General features: G+C 41.8%; 1 protein-coding gene across 25 annotated transcripts in view; it reads right to left on the bottom strand.

Annotated features, from left to right (window-relative positions):
* Positions 1-320: 320 nt before the first annotated feature.
* LOC135105518 (uncharacterized) overlaps positions 321-21997 on the bottom strand; it is a 130757-nt gene continuing 109080 nt past the window's right edge. For 14 of the 25 annotated variants that reach the window (XM_064013702.1, XM_064013700.1, XM_064013695.1 and 11 more), the window contains 6 exons: positions 20473-20583; positions 5115-5421; positions 3793-4173; positions 3314-3504; positions 2939-3116; positions 321-1785 (listed from right to left, as the gene is read on the bottom strand). In XM_064013702.1, the coding sequence (XP_063869772.1) occupies positions 1705-1785; positions 2939-3116; positions 3314-3504; positions 3793-4173; positions 5115-5421; positions 20473-20583 (1249 nt within the window). In that variant the 3' untranslated portion in view covers positions 321-1704. Of the gene's footprint in view, positions 1786-2455; positions 2501-2938; positions 3117-3313; positions 3505-3792; positions 4174-5114; positions 5422-20472; positions 20584-21997 lie in introns of those variants that run through there. The other 11 variants (XM_064013704.1, XM_064013701.1, XM_064013696.1 and 8 more) reach the window with 2 other exon arrangements.

The following is a 21997-nucleotide window of genomic DNA, read 5'->3' on the forward strand; positions in this document are numbered from 1 at the left end:
TAGTAATAATTGTTTGCTATAATCTTTCTTTTTAGTGTTCATCTTGTCTCCTATTGTCCCTTGCTTATGTGTAATGATGAGGGCCTTTTATATAGTGACTTAATTGGTTGTGAGAGAGAGAGAGAGAGAGAGAGAGAGAGAGAGAGAGAGAGAGAGAGAGAGAGAGAGAGAGAGAGACTATGACAAACAGCTGATGCAAAAGTACCATTAAAATTAAAGAAAGCAAGAAAGGGAATGTTGGGCAGAGAAGCAAGCACCTTATAAACTAACTGTGCTATTATACTGTTACAAGGTTATTTATTATTTATGGAAACACTTGGAACATTTAGTAAAGATATATTTGTGCAAAGTGATACAGCTGGTTGAGGCGCGCCTTCGCCTTGCATCTTGCCCGCAGACTTGGTTCTTTTCCAATGTATGTATCAACCTTACTGTTACGTTATTCCTAAAATAACATACAAAGGGTTATTTATTGATGATCAACGAAACTAGTATGGAGAGGAGGAAAAAAAAAAAAAAAAAAAAAGCAGACTCATATGCATCTCTACAGTAATGCTGCTAATTGTAACATGGCATAATCTACAAGTATATATACAGACTATTCAGGCTTTCATCTCCTGCCACATAAATTACCCTGCTAGTGAGCAACTTACAACAACAAAGCACACAGAAAATTTGCATACAATAATTACAAGTCAATAGGAAGCACCATACCTGGAATGTATTATTATTAATTCCTCTTAGAGAATGAGGAAATTAAGTAGTACGGTAATACTTTCATATTTAGATTATATAGGATACCAGTATACTCTGATGATTTCCACTACCCTGCTATTCACGATTATTATAAGTATATAATATATACACTACATACTTAGTTTCCTTATAAGTTGTATCACACTATATAATCACAAGAAAAGGCTACAGCAACAGATATGCAAGAATCCTAATGACTATAAGGCATCAGGTGAACAGGACAGGGACACCAAAGAGTGTATGGGGGGACTGGGGGAGTCTGGCCGCAGTCTCACTCGTGAACAAGAGTCTATATATCAATGTAGTGTGTGGTAGCTGCAGTGTGACAACCTACAGGGCTGCCAAGGAAGGGCTGGCCTGATGAGAGCATATGGCATTGCTTGCTCACACAAGCACCAAATGCTTCCTGGAAGAAGAAAGGGATTTGACAGTCAGAAAGAAAGTTTGTAGTCCATCTAGACAATCTGGTACATGTATCTCGTCTAAAGAAGTCTTTCTCTATGTACAATACTGGAATGGGTAAATCTTAAAAACTACATATATTTTGACACAAATAAGTATTTGTATTGTAAGCTTCAAATTAGTCATCAGGAACTCAGTAACCTCAATGTAGGATCTTCGTTAGTCACTGGACCTTAAATGTAACAAGTATCATATCCCTTTTTAGTAACATTCAAGTTTAGCTAATAAGTATTCACTATCCTTCATAATAATATATCATATATGAACATACATGTACAAAAGGCAACCTACAGTATTCATGCTCCACATTCATATAGATGAGCATACCAGAGAAGTAATAGAGTTTCAGTATATGGGCTTCTACTTTAAGTGCACTTTCATTTCAACTAAACTAAGAGACAAAAATAGGTAGTTTATGAATAATATTAAGCTTCACAGCAATGAACATTTACAAAGTCTTCACGCTCCACCTGCAGTAATATTAGCTCAGGTGTCTGTCGTCTGCTGGATGCGGTTTTCCCACTGGGCGATAAGCGCACTGCGTCGTCTCACTGTCTTGTCTGGGACCTGTGGATGTTAAGGGACTACATGAGCAGCAACCAAGATACTATCATTTAAGATAATCAGGGATAATTAAAGATTAAAGATTTATGGGTACAAGCTCCTCTTTCCCATGATCGAGACTATTTTTTTTTTGTTTTTGGGGGGGACATCAAGAATGTTCCAGTAAAGGAGCTGAAATACAACATTTATTGTTTTCCCAGGCAAAACATACCATACATTCATTTATAATGCACAAAACTTTGTGCCACAAAAGTATTCTCAAATATTCTTTCCCATGATCTCAAAATATAAAATCTGTACTGTGAAGGAAACTAAAGAAGCATGTAAGGTAAAGAAGCCAAAGTTCCTTAATTTCAGAGATCTAGAATGTGTGCCATCGATTTTCATTATGGTATACATACACTACCAATGCCATACAGCTTACTTTTAACATACAGCTTACTTTTAAATGTAATATTCATATTAAAATGGGATTTGCTAGTTCTTGATGATTAATTCTATGTTGCAAATGTCAGTCTTCTATTTTATGCTTTTTACATCCTATTCTGTGCAATAATATGGAAGTGCTACATCACAGAAGCTTGCTTCACTGGCAGGAACACACTGATGGGCATCATGCGTATACAGTGAATAGCAACAGTTGCACTGGGGATCTTTACTAAAACTTGCAAAATTAATGTTACCTTAATTATACCCATATTATTTTGTCCTCTACAGACTGCAGAAGAGAGAAGAGATACATATGATTTTACTGTGTCCACAACAGTGAAAATACTAAACTCAACAGCAAAGTGCCTGGTCTTAATGAAGACAAAAAATAATAACAATTAATAATGGCAGGTCATACTTAAAAATCTACCTTTCTTTTCTGACATATAAATTAACTTGGACAATTCTGAGACACATAGCACTAGAGAGATATGCCATTCAAGCACATTAAAATGAGACATATTTCATGTTCCTATTTACTTGAGAATTCTTGATACAGAAATATCAGAATCTGGTCATGAGCTGGAATATTCCAGTGTGAGTGCATTTTCCAATATTAAGGATATTCAGTGCACTGGTTTTGTAGTATTTAAGAATCCTAACTTCTGCCTCTTTTTCACATTCCTTTAAGTCACACACAGTCGTACAGCTTCCTGCATCACCTCACCTGGGGTTGTTCAGGTTCATCAAGGAGGTTAGGGTTGGACTGGGCAGGCCGGATACCATTCATCTCTGAGAGGCTGTGGTTACTCTCCTCTTCCTCTGTTAGGTCCTGGTCATCTTCAGTGCCACCAATATCCAACAGGTTTGGCTGTGACCGAGCCATCTGGAAAGCTCGCAAGCGCCTGGAAATGAGGGTTGAATGAGCAGTAGCAATTGTTAGGAGTCAGATATATATATTTACTTTGGATCAAATTTCATCTACCAGTCAATTAATATGCAAATGCCGTATGTCCCTAATAACGTGGCCATGACAAGGCTTTAAAAAGAAGCAGGCAACCACCTTAAAGTGCACCAAGCCCAGATAACAGATTTATGGTACCTTAGCTCCTCTTCCCGCATTTGCATCTCCTTCAGCTCTGACTGTATCTTCTCTTCAGCGGTGCAGTAAGAGCGGCGGTAATACTGCTTTGGAGGCTGTGTGCTGGCAATCACTGATTCTGAAGCTGAATTGTTCATAGAGGTGAACTCAGGTTTCATCTTAGCCAGAGTCTCTCGCTGTATGACAGCTGACTGTATAAGCAAAGGAACAAAGATTAACAATCACTGAAATGACAAAGTGCCAAAGCATTAGTATAATATGTAAGAAAGAAATATTTTCATTGGAACATGAAATAGTATCTTTGATTCTTGTGGTAACTGTGAACAAATAATTTACATATTTTTTAATAATAAGACATTAAGCAGTTGAAGTCATATAATTAAATAAATAAATTGCCTTATATTTACTTGGAAATATTTTCAAGCATGTAACATAGAATGCCTGTTAAATATGCAGCAACATCAGCATCAAGCACTAACCTTGGGTTCGACTCTCATGGGCCGAGTGCGCACCCCAAGGGAGGTGGTGTGGGTGAGGGTGGGGGGAGGGGAGGTAAATGCAGACCCTGTCATCTTCCCACGGGATGCTATGAATTTCTGCATGAGTCCCTTTGGTGGACGGGTGGTGGAGGTGGTGGACAGGTTGTTGGTAGACAAGCTTCGGGAGAGACCGTTGCGGTTGAGGGCTGGGGAGGGGGTGAAGTTGGGGACAGGAGATGCTGGGCTCCTGGGGGATGGGCAACGCTTTGGGGTGGAGGAAGGGGTGGTGCTGGTGCTGACACGGTGGGTGCAGGGGAGGGCCTGGGAGCGGGGACTCTCAAGCGGCTGGCTCATATCACTAAAGTCAGACAAGCGGGTCACCTATAAAGGGAGAAGGGAAGGACTTGAGGAAGTGATATAAAGATACAATCTTTAAAATGAAGTAGAAAAATAACTGGAGGATACAATAATAAATATGTATACTACTCAACTAATTTAGCTGCCACCTACAAAGGATGATGTCAGAACTTTTGGATGACCCATACTGCAAATCTTAAAAGAATAGAAGATACACTGGTAAATAAACTACAGAGCTAATACTATTTCTATCTTCTGGAGGCAAGCTATAAAAATACAAACCTCTAGGGAAATAGAACATACAATGGTCAATGAACTACTGAAGTATTAACACTATTTCCACCTTGAACTACTAAACTAATACTAATAAACTAAACTAAACTAATACTACTAAACTACTAAACTAATACTAGTTACTCTTTCTTCTTATCAATTGAATAGCAACAATGATAACTAGTACTGGCACCACTACTGCTGTATAGTTAATGCAGGCTTCCCACCTCCGGTCAGTAACAGAGGGAGAGGCAACAGTTCCCTTGCAAAACATTACCATCACACAAGCTCCAGTCGCAGGCTTCTCTTTCAGCATAAACTTTTTCCTTCTCATCTTCACTGGTTTCTCAAACAATATATACTTTTCTCCGAATCCACGTGTCAGCTTTATGTGAAACCAAGTACTCTTACAACGTGCATTCTACCTCAGTGATTATATATCATCAACTTAATATATCACAGATTTCAATGTAATGAAAGCCAAGATGTAATGAACTATTTATCTGTCCACATACATTATATAACAAAAGCTTCGACAAAGGAAGGAATGACGGAGTCTAAAGCTTGTAGCTATATAGTATTTGGAAATGTTGATATATAAAAGTGCTGTAATAGAAACTTTAGTAGTAATAAACATAGTAGTAGTAGTCGTAATAAATAACAACAACAACAACAAAATTATCAATTCTCACCTTAGAATCAACAGTCTCCTCTGATGTAGTAAGAATCTTGCCAGCGTCCCTCAACTCCCTCTCCTTCTGGCTGGTCTCCTGAATCTCAAGTTGGATTCTGGAGGTCGCCAGGCGGTGCTGTACATCCCGCCCATCTGTCTGAGATTTAGGAACAGCAGGAGCAGATGTGTTAGAGACAGGTGTAGTGGAGGCAGCGACAGGGCGAGGTTGGGCAGATCCATTGAGTAAGCCCTTCTCTCGTCTATACGCCTCCTCTCTCTCCCTCGCCAATCGTATCTCCCTCTCGATGACAGACTCCTTCTGCATCCTGTGGGAAGAAGAGGCCCGTGAGAAATCAGGGGAAAACGTGGGAGCAAAGCAGGATTCTGTGAAGGATGATTATGACACTGTAAGGACGAGTTGCAAAGGAGGGAGGAAGGAGGAAATGATGGTGACATAAAGGAGATGAGAATGGAGGAAGGAGAGACCATGAGAAAGAAAGGAAGGTTTAGGAAGGACAGATCGTGAGGAGGAGGAAGTGAAGGAAGGAAGGTAAAGGGTAGGATAAAATGTAGGAGAGAGGCCATGAAAAATTATGGACGGGAAGAAAGGAGGAGGGAGGGAGGAAGGGATGACGTAAGATGGACAGGGAGAGAGGTAGATGAATATGACCAGGAGGGAAAGGCTACGGAAAGAAATGAAAGGTCTGTCAAGGAAGAGGGGGAAGGAAAGAAAGGAGGAGGAAGAGATGACGTAAGATGGACAGGGAGAGAGGTAGATGAATATGGCCAGGAGGAGGGAAAAGCTACGGAAAGAAATGAAAGGTCTGTCAAGGAAGAGGGATATAGCAAGAGGATGCAGAGGTCATGATGGAGTTTTGAAGGAAAGAGGGAAGAAAGGAAGAATAAAGAAGAGAAACTGAGAAAGGAAAGTTTATGAAGGAAGAAGAGAAGAAAGGAGAAATAAAGAAGAAAAGCTATGAGGAAGGAAGATTTATGAAGGAAGACGGGAGAAATACAGACGGTATGAGAAAGGAAGGTTTGTGAAGGAAGGAAGGAAGGAAGAGAGGAGGAGTCAAGTGCCGTTAGCGAGGTCACGTCCTTCGCTACCTTGTCGGCAGGAGTAACCACAGGGTCAAGACACCACGGAGGTGATGACGCTAACCTTGTACTAAACGTACGTACGTACGTACGTACGTTTGTGTGTGTGTGTGTGTGTGTGTGTGTGTGTGTGTGTGTGTGTGTGTGTGTGTGTGTGTGTGTGTGTGTGTGTGTGTAGTATGTGTGTGTGTGTGTGTGTGTGTTTCGGTCCACCACTATCGATTTGAGGAATAAAAAAAAAAACACACACACACAGTCTCTTTCTCAGACGAGAGAGAGAGAGAGAGAGAGAGAGAGAGAGAGAGAGAGAGAGAGAGAGAGAGAGAGAGAGAGAGAGAGAGAGAGAGAGAGAGAGAGAGAAATGAAGACAAAACAACCGAAAGTGAGCAGCGACAAGCCACGTGCACGATTTCTAATGAAAAATGAGAGAGAAAAAAACAAAAAAAAACGAGAGAATTCGTGAGATCCAGCAGTGAGTGTTGAGGATCACGCTCCCGGAGAAAGCTTAATGCATCACATATACTGTAGTGTGATCTATGGATTGGGCTGGAACCTTTTCACGCACTGCACATCCCAATTTCTTACTCCAAGGAGGCCATAACTGTTCGCTGATTGGAAAGATATAGAAAAATAACAACAGAAAAATCCTTGACAACGAACGGAAAAACGAATCTCAGTCAAATGTGAAGCTAGTGTGTGTGTGTGTGTGTGTGTGTGTGTGTGTGTGTGTGTGTGTGTGTGTGTGTGTGTGTTACCTCGTACTCAAACCCCACAAGGCGCCGGCAGCCCACAGGCGTGGCTTCACTGGACCCCGTAAGCGGTAATATACAGAGGCATTACACGACAAGGAAGGGGGGAGGGTGTTGGAGGCCGCGGTTACGTTAAGTGGCTCCGCACCTCACCTGAAAACCCTACACATCTCTGGACTTGCAACCACGTCATTACCCCCTCCCCCCTCACCCTTCCACATCACTGCAACTCACCAAAATGATGTCCTTTACTACTACTACTACTACTACTACTACTACTACTACTACTACTACTACTACTACCACCCATTCCCAACAGTATCACCCTTACAAAACACCTCAACTTAACACCCATCATCCTTAGAAATCAGCATTACCTTTCACGCCATCACTACACTTCTTCCCTTACATAACCCATCATTCCCCTACACAACACTCGTATAAAACACCATCACTATCACCAGGCACCACAACCGTCATCACCCACAGGCCGCCCCAGCACGCACACGCCCCATCACAAAGCCGCGAGTCACCACCGCAATGTCGAGAAGCGGAGCAAAACACTACGAACTCTGATAACCAATTATTTCCTCCCGCAAAGTCTTCGTGTTACGTTGGTGCGCCGGTCACACGTCTGAACACAACACCTGGTGAAGCGGTGAACACAGAGAGGTACACGGGAGTCACTAGCTCACGCACTCGCTTCCTCCTCCCTCGCCGTCTGTCTGTCTGTCTGTCTGTTGGCCGTATGCTTATTCGTTTAGCTGTGCAACAATAAACTAAGCTGATTTCCATAAAGCCCTGCATTGACTTCCTGGATCTCTCTCTCTCTCTCTCTCTCTCTCTCTCTCTCTCTCTCTCTCTCTCTCTCTCTCTGTGTGTGTGTGTGTGTGTGTGTGTGTGTGTGTGTGTGTGTGTGTGTGTGTGTGTGTGTGTTGGACATGTCACTATGATTACCTGTGCACTCTTACATGGCACTTTTTTTGTCAAGCGTAATCATCCGTGCAATACTTTTCTTACTTATGAATCTCTTTCCATCCCATTCTCTCTCTCTCTCTCTCTCTCTCTCTCTCTCTCTCTCTCTCTCTCTCTCTCTCTCTCTCTCTCTCTCTCTCTCTTACCCCATAGAGTGGTAGAGAGGCAGAGGAGCAGCTCCTTCAGCTGTGGCGGCGACAGAATGAGGGCGTGACGGACAGTCCAGCCCACGTGGTGCGCTGGACACACACACACACACGCACACACACACACACACACAACGTCACCCTTGATCTTGTATAGGAGAGAGAGAGAGAGAGAGAGAGAGAGAGAGAGAGAGGAGAGAGAGAGAGAGAGAGAGAGAGAGAGAGAGAGAGAGAGAGAGAGAGAGAGAGAGAGAGAACTAATGTTATGCGTATGTACACCTTTGAGGCTTGCCCTAAATAAACACCGCCTTCGCAGGCAGGCACACACACACACACACACACACACACACACACACACACACACACACACACACACACACACACACACACACACACACACACACACACACACACCTCTGTGAATGCACGGGTAATTACGTCTGCATTCAGTAAAGGTAATCAGTGTGGGATGAGAAAGTGGTTAAGAAAAGAAAACGTCATCTAGAAAAGAAAGACGGGAAGAAAGAAAGACTGATTTAAAAAGAGATACGAGAAGGAAAATTATCATAAGGTAAAAGAAGAAAGAAAATTATCAAAAGGTGAAAGAAGAAAGAAAAAAGTGAGCTAATGTAAATTAAAAGAAAAAGGAAAGTTATCTGAAGAAAAAAATGAAAAAAAAAAAACTGATCAAAAATTGAAAGAAAGACGGGAGAGAGAGAGAGAGAGAGAGAGAGAGAGAGAGAGAGAGAGAGAGAGAGAGAGAGAGAGAGAGAGAGAGAGAGAGATAACGAACGCGCGAAAGAAAAAGAAAACAAAGCATAAAACACATAACGGATGACAAGGTTGTAAAAAAAAAATAAAGAAAGAAAGAACCATGAAAAAAAAAGCCAAGGGGGAATACAATTAAGGACAGGAAGGAGAACATAATCGTGGGAACAGGTTGGGGAGGTCATGGGGAAGATGTGCTCCGAGGCGATACTGCTCCACTACGGGAAATATTTACTGGTATAAGGCGACGCCTCTCCTTCCCCTTCCCACCTCTCTCTCTCTCTCTCCCTCCCTCCCTCCCTCCCTCCCTCCCTCCCTCCCTCCCTCCCCTCCCTCTCTCTCTCTCTCTCTCTCTCTCTCTCTCTCTCTCTCTCTCTCTCTCTCTCTCTCTCTCAACCGGTAAAGTTAATACTGTACCTGATCAGACTCGGACTCAGACAATGGTTTAGTAAAGAGGAGGAGAGAGAGAGAGAGAGAGAGAGAGAGAGAGAGAGAGAGAGAGAGAGAGAGAGAGAGAGAGAGAGAGAGAGAGAGAGAGAGAGGAAAAAAAAGAGGAGGAGAGACTGATTAACATGCCGTCACCAGAACGAAGCCTTTAAACAATATGGGTGAGGAGGGTCGGCCGCCACCACCACCACCACCACCGCCACCAACGTAACATCTGACGGACGATCGGCGTAGGAATGTAAATAGCACGCGCTGCCTCACTCACCCACCACCTGGCAAACTTACGGTTCAATAACGAACGCCACCGTTATCATGGCTGCGGCAGGAGGGTGGATAGACGGACAGGTGGACAGGCTGTGTGTGCGAGAGGCGAGATGAAGGAGGGCAGGTAACGAATGAGCCAGTCCTGACGATGCAACAGGGGAGTCTTTTCAAGGGTAGTTGCTCCTTCATACACCAAATTGTCGTCAGATGAACAGTACAAGAGGTAAAAATCTAAAGTTCTGTTTAGTTTCCATCCTTATAGTTCATTCCTAGGTCTGTTTTCAAGGCTGGTGACTCCTTATACCAGATTCTCTATCATGTGTAGTTCTACAGGGGGATGAATGGACAGTACAAGAGGGGATGAATGGACAGTACAAGAGGTAAAAATGTTCAGTTTTCTTTATTTCTATTTACCCTTTCAGTTCATTTCTCAATCTGTTTCCAAGGTCAGTAACTCCTTCATACACCACAAACTTCTCTCCGTGTTTCTTTACCGTTGCCGTCACAGAAGTGTGTAACAGGAGTACTAGGCAATTCAGGCTTTCTCTCACTCCTCCTCCTCCTCCTCCTGGTCCTCCTCTTTCACACAGCCACAGCCGCGAGATTGCCGCCTCACTTCCCACGGGTACTAACAACTCTTTCTGGGTCGATGCTCCTCAGGTAGACGCTCCAGAGGCTCCACTACCAGTCTGGACCAGGCAGGGAGACTCCAGACCGATACGAGCAAGTACTAGTACATGGGAACTCTGATACACAAACACTTGCACTTAATAGACCATATATTTTTCGCTAGTTTTCTCCTTTTCTTGCTCCGAGATATTTTTTCTTTCCTCACTGCCTTCTCTATAATTCGTCTTGTTCATTCTCAAACCGACTCGCGCTGCACTGTTCACACCACACTCCGTTTTCTATCGCACGCAATGATTTATCACTTCATACATCCAGAGTACGGACCGTTTTCCTTGCACCGTCGCCATTCCTGAAGATATCGGGGGACAAGGGACGACTTGGAAAGGGGGTGGTAATGGCTGCTGGTCCGGGAGGAAGGTAGTTTGAGGGACGTAGCAGGGGCGCAGGAAAGGGAGAGGTGGGGGCGTGGGAGGAGCGTCGGGGGCTGATGTGCGTTGCTCGCCGTCCGCTGCGTGACTAAGGGCTGGCGGAGAGCTCAACGCTGGGCTTCCTGTCGCAGCTTTCACTTCATGCTAATCACGGGACGCGACGCCTCACGATTATCGGCGTCGTAAGAGTAACAAGGGGCACATTCTTGGACGTTACGCCGTCATATCTGAGTTACTTCTAACAAGCTATAGTAGAAGTTACTGCCACGTTTTCCAGACTCTTTTCATGATTCTGCACCGTCAGTATAAAATGTTGCGAGAGCCTGACTGATGATAATCTATGTCCTCTTTGGAAATCGTCCTGATGGAAGCTCAACACATTTACAACAAGGCTACCACTACCACCAGCTTTACCATGCCTAAGCTCCGGTCATCAAAACACCTACCACCATGGCTCTTTTACGTTCCTTTTACAACACTACCCAGCCTCACTTAAAACTCCCTTCTATAGTATGCCTCTTTTTATCAACAGGAATTCCCCAGCAGAGGTTATGGTCTGTTTCTGTGAGAACACGCCCTTGGATTGCCCGTAAAAGGAGCGAATGTAATAAATAGTAGTGGCTGGAGAAGTCAATGGGGCGCGGCGGGGCGGCACTTTGGCAGGGGCGTGAAGGTCCTGCCGACACCCCAAACCCCAGCATCCCCCAAGCGGCGCAGGTCACCCAGCCATCCGTGTGCCTTCCCAGCGCCCTTTGCCGCTTTAACATCAGAATGGGAGGTTTAGTCGCGCCTCCTGTTAACATTTTATCACCTCCAGATGTATAGGAGCTAGGTTGTGATGGTGGTAGTAGTAGAGATGGCGTGGCGTATAAGGTACGTGTGGGAGAAAGGACCAGCGTAGGTCAGTGGGGCGGCGAGGTGAGGGTCAGCCAGCCATCAAGGTGAACCGGCGGGCCACGGTGACACTACGCATGCTGTTCCTCACCCTCAGCCTCCGCCATTCCCCCTTCCCCCACAGCACACACCGAAAGGCATTGTCTTCTGTGTTTGATTGACTGATTGACTTTCTGGCGACGTAACAATGAGGTCATGAGCGTGCGTGTGTTTAGTGTTTGCACTCTGCCTCTCCGTAGGCTCTCCTCTCACCCACCAAAGATAATCCTCAGCTTCCTTGCCTTCTCTCCCTACTCGACACCTGCGGTTGCCATAAAAAAGTTTTTGGCTCCCCTTCGTAATCCGGTGATTATTATTACGAAGTGTTCCCTAACGTGGTTAGTGCCGGTTATGATTTAAGGTCCAGCTGCTAATTCCACGGTCGTGTTGCAAGAATACTGCCACCGCGTTTTCTGCGCACCTCACAAGGCTAATGAAAAGACGTTGCGAGAGCCTGGGAATCCCGGCTTCTGTATTTTTTTTCCTACACTGAGATACGGCGTGTCGTCTTGTTTCATACAGGGACTGCCACGTGTGGGCCTGATACCTTCTTGCAGCTTCCCGTATTTCCTTATGTTTTGTCCTGACCGTCCTTGGAGTGAGTTTTCAGTCTGGTGTATCAATATCTATCTACTAAGAAAATACCATTGCGTAGTAAAATTTGAGAGCAATTACTACCATGCTTAAATCCTTAACTTTTCAGCTTAATTAAACTTGTAAGTTTCTTAACGGTATGCTGGGTCCCTTCATGACAGCAGGGAATGCGGTCACTGCTCACGACGGAATGGTTTCTCCGCAGCCTCAGCTTCACGCCACTGTTCCGAGTCGTATGATCGATGATAATTTTCGTGAACGTTGCCGAATTATTACACGAGTTCGTATCGTTTTAAGCATCCTGTAAATAACGTTGTTTACTTAGCGTTTTCGCCATTAACATGTACATCGGAATCACAATTTTCTATTGGATTATCTTAAATAGAAATCCTGGCACTAAATAATTTGCCTCTTGCGAATGTCAATGGTCAAGCATCGGAAGAAAACCGGAAATTTCAATCAGTAACTATACAGGATATACTGATGCAAGGTGGCGCGGTGGATAGGGGACGCGGAGTTGCCGCGAGTCGCTTTGCCACAAATCTGCCGGGAGATTCGTAATAACATGGTTGTCAATTGTGGTGCTGACTGACCCACTGACTGAGTGGCGTTCCGGAACAAAGCAACAACTAACTTAAGATCAATTGGCCATGAAAGAGAGAGAGAGAGAGAGAGAGAGAGAGAGAGAGAGAGAGAGAGAGAGAGAGAGAGAGAGAGAGAGAGAGGGGGGGAGGCGAGGAAAGAGAGAGAAGAGGGGAGGGGAGGAAAAAGAGAGAGAGGAGGGGAAGGGAGGAAAAAGAGAGAGAGGAGGGGAGGGGAGGAAAGAGAGAGAGAGAGAGAGAGAGAGAGAGAGAGAGAGAGAGAGAGAGAGAGAGAGAGAGAGAGAGAGAGAGAGGGGGGGGGAGGCGAGGAAAGAGAGAGAAGAGGGGAGGGGAGGAAAAAGAGAGAGAGGAGGGGAAGGGAGGAAAAAGAGAGAGAGAGAGAGAGAGAGAGAGAGAGAGAGAGAGAGAGAGAGAGAGAGAGAGAGAGAGAGAGATTGTGAAATATAATAAAGATAAAGTGACCAAATACAGAGTGATATTGTGGTGGGGAAAACTGTGTTAATTATGTTTGTTTCACCTCTCCTTCCTCCACCGTCACCTCCTGCCTCACACACACTCCTACCTTCCCTCCTCAATGCCTCACAGTTTTCTCCCCCGTCTCTCACTTTCTTTCTTTCTTTCTTTTCTGTTTCATACTTCACCCTCCCTGTGTGCTGAAGTACGTCACTTCTTTAGCCGCTCGGAAGTACTTCGGTCGTTTTTTTTTTGTTTTTTTTTAACCTTTTCTCTTGGGAATGACTGTTTATCTTACATTTTTTTTTCCGAGCGACAATTTTTCATCATTTTCCAAAAATCAAAAGCCTTTAAAAAGGAACAAAAATATATACAAAAAAAAAAAAAAACTTTTCGATATCACAAAGCTGGCTGTTTGGAAGTGTCTAAGAAATCAATGTGTGAGAAGATTTTAACGAAACTTATTGAAAGATATTTGAGGCAGTGACTTCTGTGCTTATTTCCATCAAATTTTTAAGTGCATAATCCTTAAATAAGCAATTAACTTGCATTTCTTAACCACTAACGCTCAATGTTCAACAATCAAAAGAATTTTGTGATTTATACAAATTTCTGTATGGACGCTTCTTATTCTGCAATTCCTGTTGAGTGGCAACCCAAAGCAAGATGAACAATAAAATCAAACTTCAAGTTGGACTTCATCTTAAATGAAGCTTACGACAAATGTTCGTAGAAACAACCTCTGACCACAGCACACACACACACACACACACACACACACACACACACACACACACACACACACACACACACACACACACGCACGAGTTTGTGTAAGTGCCTCAAGACAACCCACAAGCCATAAAGCCACACCCTGATATGGCGTGAAGGCAAACTCTGATAACGAGGCAAACAGTGTGTGTGTGTGTGTGTGTGTGTGTGTGTGTGTGTGTGTGTGTGTGTCAACATTACCACACAAGACATAACATGACAGGAAACACTTGTGCTTCAACACTTCCTATGCGCAACACGACAGTCACAACATTAATGATCATTCCTGGACTCCACACACGTGCGCCAATAAAAGAGAAATTGCAGCTAATGTGACGCGATGAGTGCGACATTTACACAAGAACACTTTCACTCTACATACTACTTGTCACTGTTGAAAAATGAGAAGACTCGTGGGGAATTACTTTTTAAAAATTGTTAAGAAATGCGTCACAAGAAACTGCATCAACAAAAATCAGCATACTTTGAAACACTTTAGGCTTTATTGCGAACTAATTTCTAAGTCTACATAGAAAAATAGTGGGTTTCTCATGAGCGTTCTTCCAAAAGATGTTGCAGAATCTTTGTTTGGTTATCACTTGAATCACGAAAACATCCTTGAAAACCACATTAACTTTCTCTAAAGCCTGTTACAAGTAGACATGATAAAACGCTAAAATGTGTGAAAATACGGTCTCTGCCTAACACATGATCGCCTGCAAGCATGTGGAGCATAACGATCAACAGCAGAGAGAGAGAGAGAGAGAGAGAGAGAGAGAGAGAGAGAGAGAGAGAGAGAGAGAGAGAGAGAGAGAGAGAGAGAGAGAGAGAGAGAGAGAGAGATTCACTAACCAGGAAGTAAACTCAGTGCCAGCATTCATTCAAGCCATTACCATTTCAACGCTTTCCTGGGACTGAATTATTCTTAAACGTTGCGGCGTCTTATCTCGCGAAAGTTTTTAAAGTTTTCTGGAGTGTTTTCATAATTTTTCATAATTTTAACGATAATTTAACTCAAATTCTGCTTCAATAATCTCAAAAACGCCCTTAAGAGCTCTCAACTAATCCTCTCTATCCTTTGAAAACAGACGATAAAGCATTTCGCTAATTATCGTGGAATTTTTTTCCTCACCGCACTTTTTTTTTTTTTTTTTTTTTTTTTTATGCCAGAGCACTTTCAGTTGTAAGTAAAATATCAATTTCAAAGCTATGGCGGCACCGAATGAACCTGTAGATGCTGTACCTTCATTCAGATCAATCAATAACAACAATATACCGCTATTTTTTTTTTACTCCAACTTTTTTTTTCTTCGTGACTAGCATACTTCCACTTTCCGTTTTCTCCTATGACGTAATGCTGATATGCAAATAGAGGCAGGCAGGCAGGTAAAGGTGGTAATTAGTAGGCAAATGAGCGGAAGTTTTCTCTCGCTCTCCTTTCTGTTTCTCTTCCGTTTCCGTCCCTGTGCAATTTACTAGTTTATTGTCACCGATCTCTCTAATGTTCTCTGAGTATCATGGCTTTCTACTTTTACATTAATGGTGATAGTGGTGGTGGTGGTGGTGGCAGTTGTGATAGTAGTAGTAGTAACAGTAGTAGTAGTAGTAGTGGTAGTGGTGGTAGTGGTGGTGATGAGATTGACTGACAGACTATTTAGTATGCTGGAGACGAAAGAATGAGATATACGGCGCCAGGAGGAGGAGGAGGAGACAAAGAAAAGCAGGGCGAAGATGAAGATAAGCTTTATCGCCTGATTTTTGACAGACAGCAAGGCGGAGGATGGAAGCGCAGACAGATAAGAAACATGCGGGCCGGAGCTGCGGTGACATGGGATTCATGCAGCTCTTCACGCCCCTGATCCTGCCAATCCCTGAGAGAGGCTTCCGATGTGAACTCCTTTCTTTACCCAGGCGAGGACTCAAGGACACCGCTATCATTATCGCTATCATTGTCAATAACACCATTATCTCTGTCATTCAAAGGAATATGGCGATTAAAGGAAACAAGTTATAGTAGTATTGTTTTGTCTCAGAGTACCACGGAATAAATAGATGTACAAGTAAATAAGTAAATGAATAGTAAATTAATATTATGTAAAAGACGACAGAGCAGGAGTGTTCTACATTCGAAGAAAACTAGAGAAGGAAAAATTTTGCAGTGCTTGTCTTATATATATTTCTTTGTAGTTTGTTGTGATACTGAATTTTCACGTTCAGGTACATTAATTTCTTACCATTCTTTTTTATTATTATTATTATTACTCTAAGTGCGAACTGAATGGAACAGGTTCTATGAAATTATTATTATTATCGTTACCATTATTATTATTATTATTATTATTATTATTATTATTATTAGTAGTAGTAGTAGTAGTAGTAGTAGTAGTAGTAGTAGTAGCTGCAGTTGTATTGCTACGATTATTATCAATCATCATCATATACTGTTTCTGCTATTTTATGGAAACAATGTGCACGTAGGCGTCTGGTGGCCAGCTCACGTGCAGCTGCCCAAAGGAATGATATCGTAAAGAATATTTCAGACAAAAGGTCAGTTGTTTGTATTCTTACACAGTTTGTCGTTCTTTCCTTTCCATTAAACACGTTGTAGTGGGAGTTATTTAAGGTATTAAAGGATGTTTTCATGATTATGACAGTAATTCAACAAGAATTTTACACTGTCAATAGGAAAAATACTCTAGAAAATTAGCAAACACTTCTGTATCCTTTGAAATAAAACTTGTTGAAAGAATAAAGTGCTTTAGAATATGTAAGAGTTATCAGCAACCATCTCTAATCATTCTATCATTGACACGGAATTCATTAGACTCTGTGATGTCATTACTTGGGGAAGTTGTAGGTTTGACTATTTTTATGCATCTTGCTCCTTGTAAGAATCGCTTTTATAACAAGAGCAACGATCTCTAAACTGGCAAAATATTTACAGTTGTTACTATCTGTCTCTGCACGTAACCTTATCCAGCAGCGAAGGTTCACTTTTTACTTTCCCTCACACTGGCCTTACTCTTCACGCACCCTTGTATTGTGGGTTTTTAACCAGGAGAAAAATAAAAGCAACTTACCGGTAATTATATCAAGAAGTCAAGGCGATAAGGGATCTTTGATGATGATATGATAATAAATAACAACTACAACAACAGCAATAATAATGCTAAAGCGTGCTGCTTTCAATTTTCACCTAAAAACTAAGAACATTTAATTTAAAGACCATGACAAAATAAAATAGCAGTACATGAAAAATACGAAAATAACAAAGTAATAAAAAAAAAAAAAGAAAATGAAAAGTCTCAGTTCTTCCTTTTTCGTTTCTCTTAAAATCAATACCACCACCACCACCACCTCCTTCTCCCCCCCCAACACTACTACCACTAGCAATAACAACAGTAACAACAACAACAATAATAATAATAATAATAATAATAATAATAATAATAATAATAATAATAATAATAATAATAACAACCACAATAGAAATAATGAGCAACTCTTCATACAAAACAAGTTCTAAATTCATCCAAGCTAAAAAATAAAAAATAATAATAATAAAAAAAAAAGCATACGGTGAGTTTCTTGTTACCATGTAATGAGTTCAGAGGTAATTACCATCATTGTAAAACACTATCTTATCCCTTGAACTTTGAACACCCTGGAGCCTTGAGTCCCTCCTTGCACCACAAAATCACAGGTTACGTCACCCAGAAAAAAATATATATACATGTTAAAAGAAGTTTAAAATTTTTCCCGTGACTATAAGGACGCTAACAGGTCAAGTAGGCAGCTATGCAGGTGTTCTGTGCTTCATTAGAGTGACCTGTTGTTTTTATATGTGGGTTTATCGGCTTTATTTTATTTGTGTCGATTCTACAATACATATTTCTTTGTCTTAAGTTTATTTATTTATTTTTCTATCATATTCGTATCTGTTTTGCAACTCGTCAGTTTTTAGATAACTTGTATAATGCCGAACATTATATTTCATATTCACAGTATGTATATGTGAGCAACTCTCTCTCTCTCTCTCTCTCTCTCTCTCTCTCTCTCTCTCTCTCTCTCTCTCTCTCTCTCTCTCTCTCTCTCTCTCTCTCTCTCTCTCTCTCTCTCTCTCTCTCTCTCTCTCTCTCTACCTGTCACTCAGGTATCTCTCTACTTCCTCCCTCCTCAGTCATGCTCGTAACTTATCACGTTAATACATTGTAAGGAATTAAGATAGACCTTTCACCGCCATCATTAGACGTTCTGTGTAATTATTCACCACCCTTTCATTCTCTTCCTGTCATGACAGGAAGAGAATGAAAGTGTTTCTTCTTCCTCTTTCAGTAAGTTATTTTCTAATGTCTTAACTTTTTCCTACTTCATTACTCTGGTTTTCTTTTATTCTTTCGTTTCATTTATTCTTGTTTTCTTTCCTTTCATTCTTTTCCTTTTCTCCTTTCGTCTTCTTCCTCCCCCATTATGCTATTTTTAGTTGTCTCCTCCTCCTCCTCCTCCTCCTCCTCCTCCTCCTCCTCTTCTTCTTTATGGGGTGATCTTATATTCTCATGACCTCCTCAGCCAACACTACGAGTGCCCTTGACCCTGGCCGCTGCTCGCAAAGTTCACCCGTTTTCTCATAAGGTGTCGTGATAAAACAAAGCAACAAGTGTGTGTCCCCGTTCCCTATTACACAAACACGTTCATCCTCACCGACCTCACTTCACACACACACACACACACACACACACACACACACACACACACACACACACACGAAAACAGGTATAATGGGTCTCCTTTTGTTGTTGACCTCCGTAACTCATTAAGATACTTTTTTCTTTTTTTTTTTTTTTTTTTGCCATCTTGTGCCTATTTTTTTCTGTAACACATCAAGTTTTGTTGCCATGTCTTTTTTTTCGGCAGTAAAGTTCTCAGGTTTCTTGAATTTTATGTCCATTTGGCAGTGACTTTATCAGGATGCGGATATTGAGTTTCTGATGGGTTGTTGTTGTTGTTGTTGTTGTTGTTGTTGTTGTTGTTGTTGTTAATACTGGTGTTGTTGTTGATGATGCTGTTTCCACTACTACTACTACTACTACTACTACTCTTCACGCTTGTCCTTGTTCTCGTTCTTTTTTTACTCAAACAAATTTTACTACTACTACTACTACTACTACTACTACTACTACTACTACTACTACTACTACTACCACTACTACTTTTACCACCACTACCACCATTAAACCCACGGAACACCTATGCAAACAACATAAAGGCGACCCGCACACCATAAACCTTCTTCCATTCACCTACAACTTCTTTCAAAACTCCCTCCCCTTGATCGTAACTGTGCACGGCGCCGCCCCTTCATCCTTCCCCTTCAATGAGCGACCCTGAGCGCTCTTCTCCTTGATATTCCAGCGCCCAGTGATCTATGAATGCAAGACGCCGCCGACCTTCCACTAATCAGACGGTATTTAATTATTCATATGTCTGATAATAAAGGTAACTTGCCCTACGTGTACCCGGTCCTCTCTATACCTGTGATGATGGGAGGATGCGGGTGTTAATAAATGTGATGGGTGAAATATTATTTTACTGGATCTAATTATTCTTCGGCTAGATTTGTTAGTGTGAGGGGAATTTGCGCAGACTATATGTATACTATTGAGAAAACTCTAACCTAGTATAAGCGTGACTGATGACACGGCTTTATTATTATTATTATTATTATTATTATTATTATTATTATTATTATTATTATTATTATTACCACATGAAGATTAACACTTTCCTATGTTGACAAAATAATTCACTAGTTTTCATTTTTTTCTTTTTTTTTCATGCATTTCCTATACCATGTTAGAGTTTTCTTCCCTATAGTACCTTGCCTTCATACACCTGTGGGTGAAAGTTGCAGGCGTAAGGGTTGGGGGGGGTATAGAATAAAGCTGCCTAGGTGTTCGTCCTTACACTTTAAGAGAAATGGAACGACAGTTAGTGTTTTAGATTAGCAATAGAAAACAGTTTGGAGGATAAAATATGATGGGGTCATTGTGGGGAAGGGGGGGACAGCGCTTGGTGTAGCCGTAAAAGGCGTCTTGCAAGGTTGTATCTTAGACCTTTTCTATTTTTATTTATGGTACTTCATTTTTTTTTTTTTTACACATTTACACAGTCTTTTAATTTTCCGTTGAAACTTTACGGATGTATGCTAAAATGTGTGTGCGTTTGTGTGTGTGAGCATTTTTTTCTTTTTTTTTTGACCAAATGATAAGTCTAAAATTGCATAATGTTAACAATAATGATGTCAAAGAAAATCATGCATAAGTTTTGGGAAGTAATGAGGAAGAAACAACTTTGTCAATTATATGAACTAGATTTGATCACAACAGTGATATAAAACGAAAAATATGTATGCTCTCTCTCTCTCTCTCTCTCTCTCTCTCTCTCTCTCTCTCTCTCTCTCTCTCTCTCTCTCTCTCTCTCTCTCTCTCTCTCTCTCTCTCTCTCTCTCTCTGCACTCACCTGGTATACACGGGCTGGTCCTCCTCTTCTTCCTCCTCATAGGGCTTCACCGTCACCCTTCGCCTGCCGAAGTCAATGTGGTGATGGTGCAGATCCGGGGACATCATGCGGCTGTGGGGAGCGACGAGAGAGAGCGAATGACTAACTGACTGATAACTGGATTTCGGTGCCGCAGTGAACTTATATGCTTTGACTTAAGTCACTCAAGCTTCCGGATTACAGAAGAATTATCCACCACAGATGCTTTAGCGATGATTAAATTTAGTCATACTTGCTAACTTAACCTTGCCAAACCAAACCTAAGGTAACCAAAACCAATTTAAGCCAAACCAAACCTAATCTAACCAAAGACCTCAAAAAATAAATAAAATAAAATAAAAAAATAAAAGGTAAAGCTGAGATGGCTGTTCTTTTTGTGCCACCTGCTTAGCTTTACGAAATCAACATATATCACCTTCACAACACAACTTTTTCCTCGTAGTCTACACATTACTCCACGGTACACTAACCTAGGAAGGGAGTGAGGAAGAACACTGCACTTAGCAAGAAACAGACGCACTGACTGAGGGAGGAACAGATGTGACGTGGCGTGATGTGGTTTTACTGATATTGAGGCGTTGACGATAAAGACAAGAGGTGTTTGTATCAATGTAATCACCTTATTTTTTCCCCTACCATGTATGTGTGTCTCTTCATATCTGATTCAAGCGATTAAGTTTGTGCATTGTTACCGATACGTGGAAATTCTTACCGATACGTGAATCAAAAAAACGTAATTTGCTGCCTGGTGATGTTATGAAATGTGAAGTAAAGGTATGTTGTGTTCTTTGGTGTGTGTGTGTGTGTGTGTGTGTGTGTGTGTGTGTGTGTGTGTGTGTGTGTGTGTGTGTGTGTGTGTGTGTGTGTGTGTGTTCGGAAATACTCCTGCCCTCCCAGATAAGCCATATTTGATTATCAGTGAAGTACAGCACATGCATTTCTTTGTGGCATTCCCACATTATGACACAAGTGGGGCAGGACGGAAGGAAAGAAAGGGATGGATAGAATAACTGAAAGAATGAATGAATGAAGGCAGAGGAAGGAATGACGGAAGAGATAAAAAAGATAAAGGAAAAAAATAAATGAAGTTAGGATAGAATATAAGAATAAAAAAAACCGCTATAATATCTACCGGAAGATCTTGCGAACAGCTGCGGAGAGAGAGAGAGAGAGAGAGAGAGAGAGAGAGAGAGAGAGAGAGAGAGAGAGAGAGAGAGAGAGAGAGAGAGAGAGAGAGAGAGAGAGAGAGAGAGAGAGAGAGAGAGAGAATAAATGTACTCTAACCACTATTCTCTCCTATCGCAGTCAACAGCTGAACAGATGTAAATAAATTAATAAATGCTGTAATTTCTCACTTCATGCATACCAAACCAGCTGCTAAATTGTTAAACCACCACCACCACCACTGCACCACCACCACCACCACCACCACCGGCTGAGACACGCATCACCACCACCACCACCACCACCACCACCACACCTGTTG

The sequence above is a fragment of the Scylla paramamosain genome, chromosome 12, assembly GCF_035594125.1.
Source record: "Scylla paramamosain isolate STU-SP2022 chromosome 12, ASM3559412v1, whole genome shotgun sequence".
In the NCBI taxonomy this organism is placed as follows: domain Eukaryota; kingdom Metazoa; phylum Arthropoda; class Malacostraca; order Decapoda; family Portunidae; genus Scylla; species Scylla paramamosain.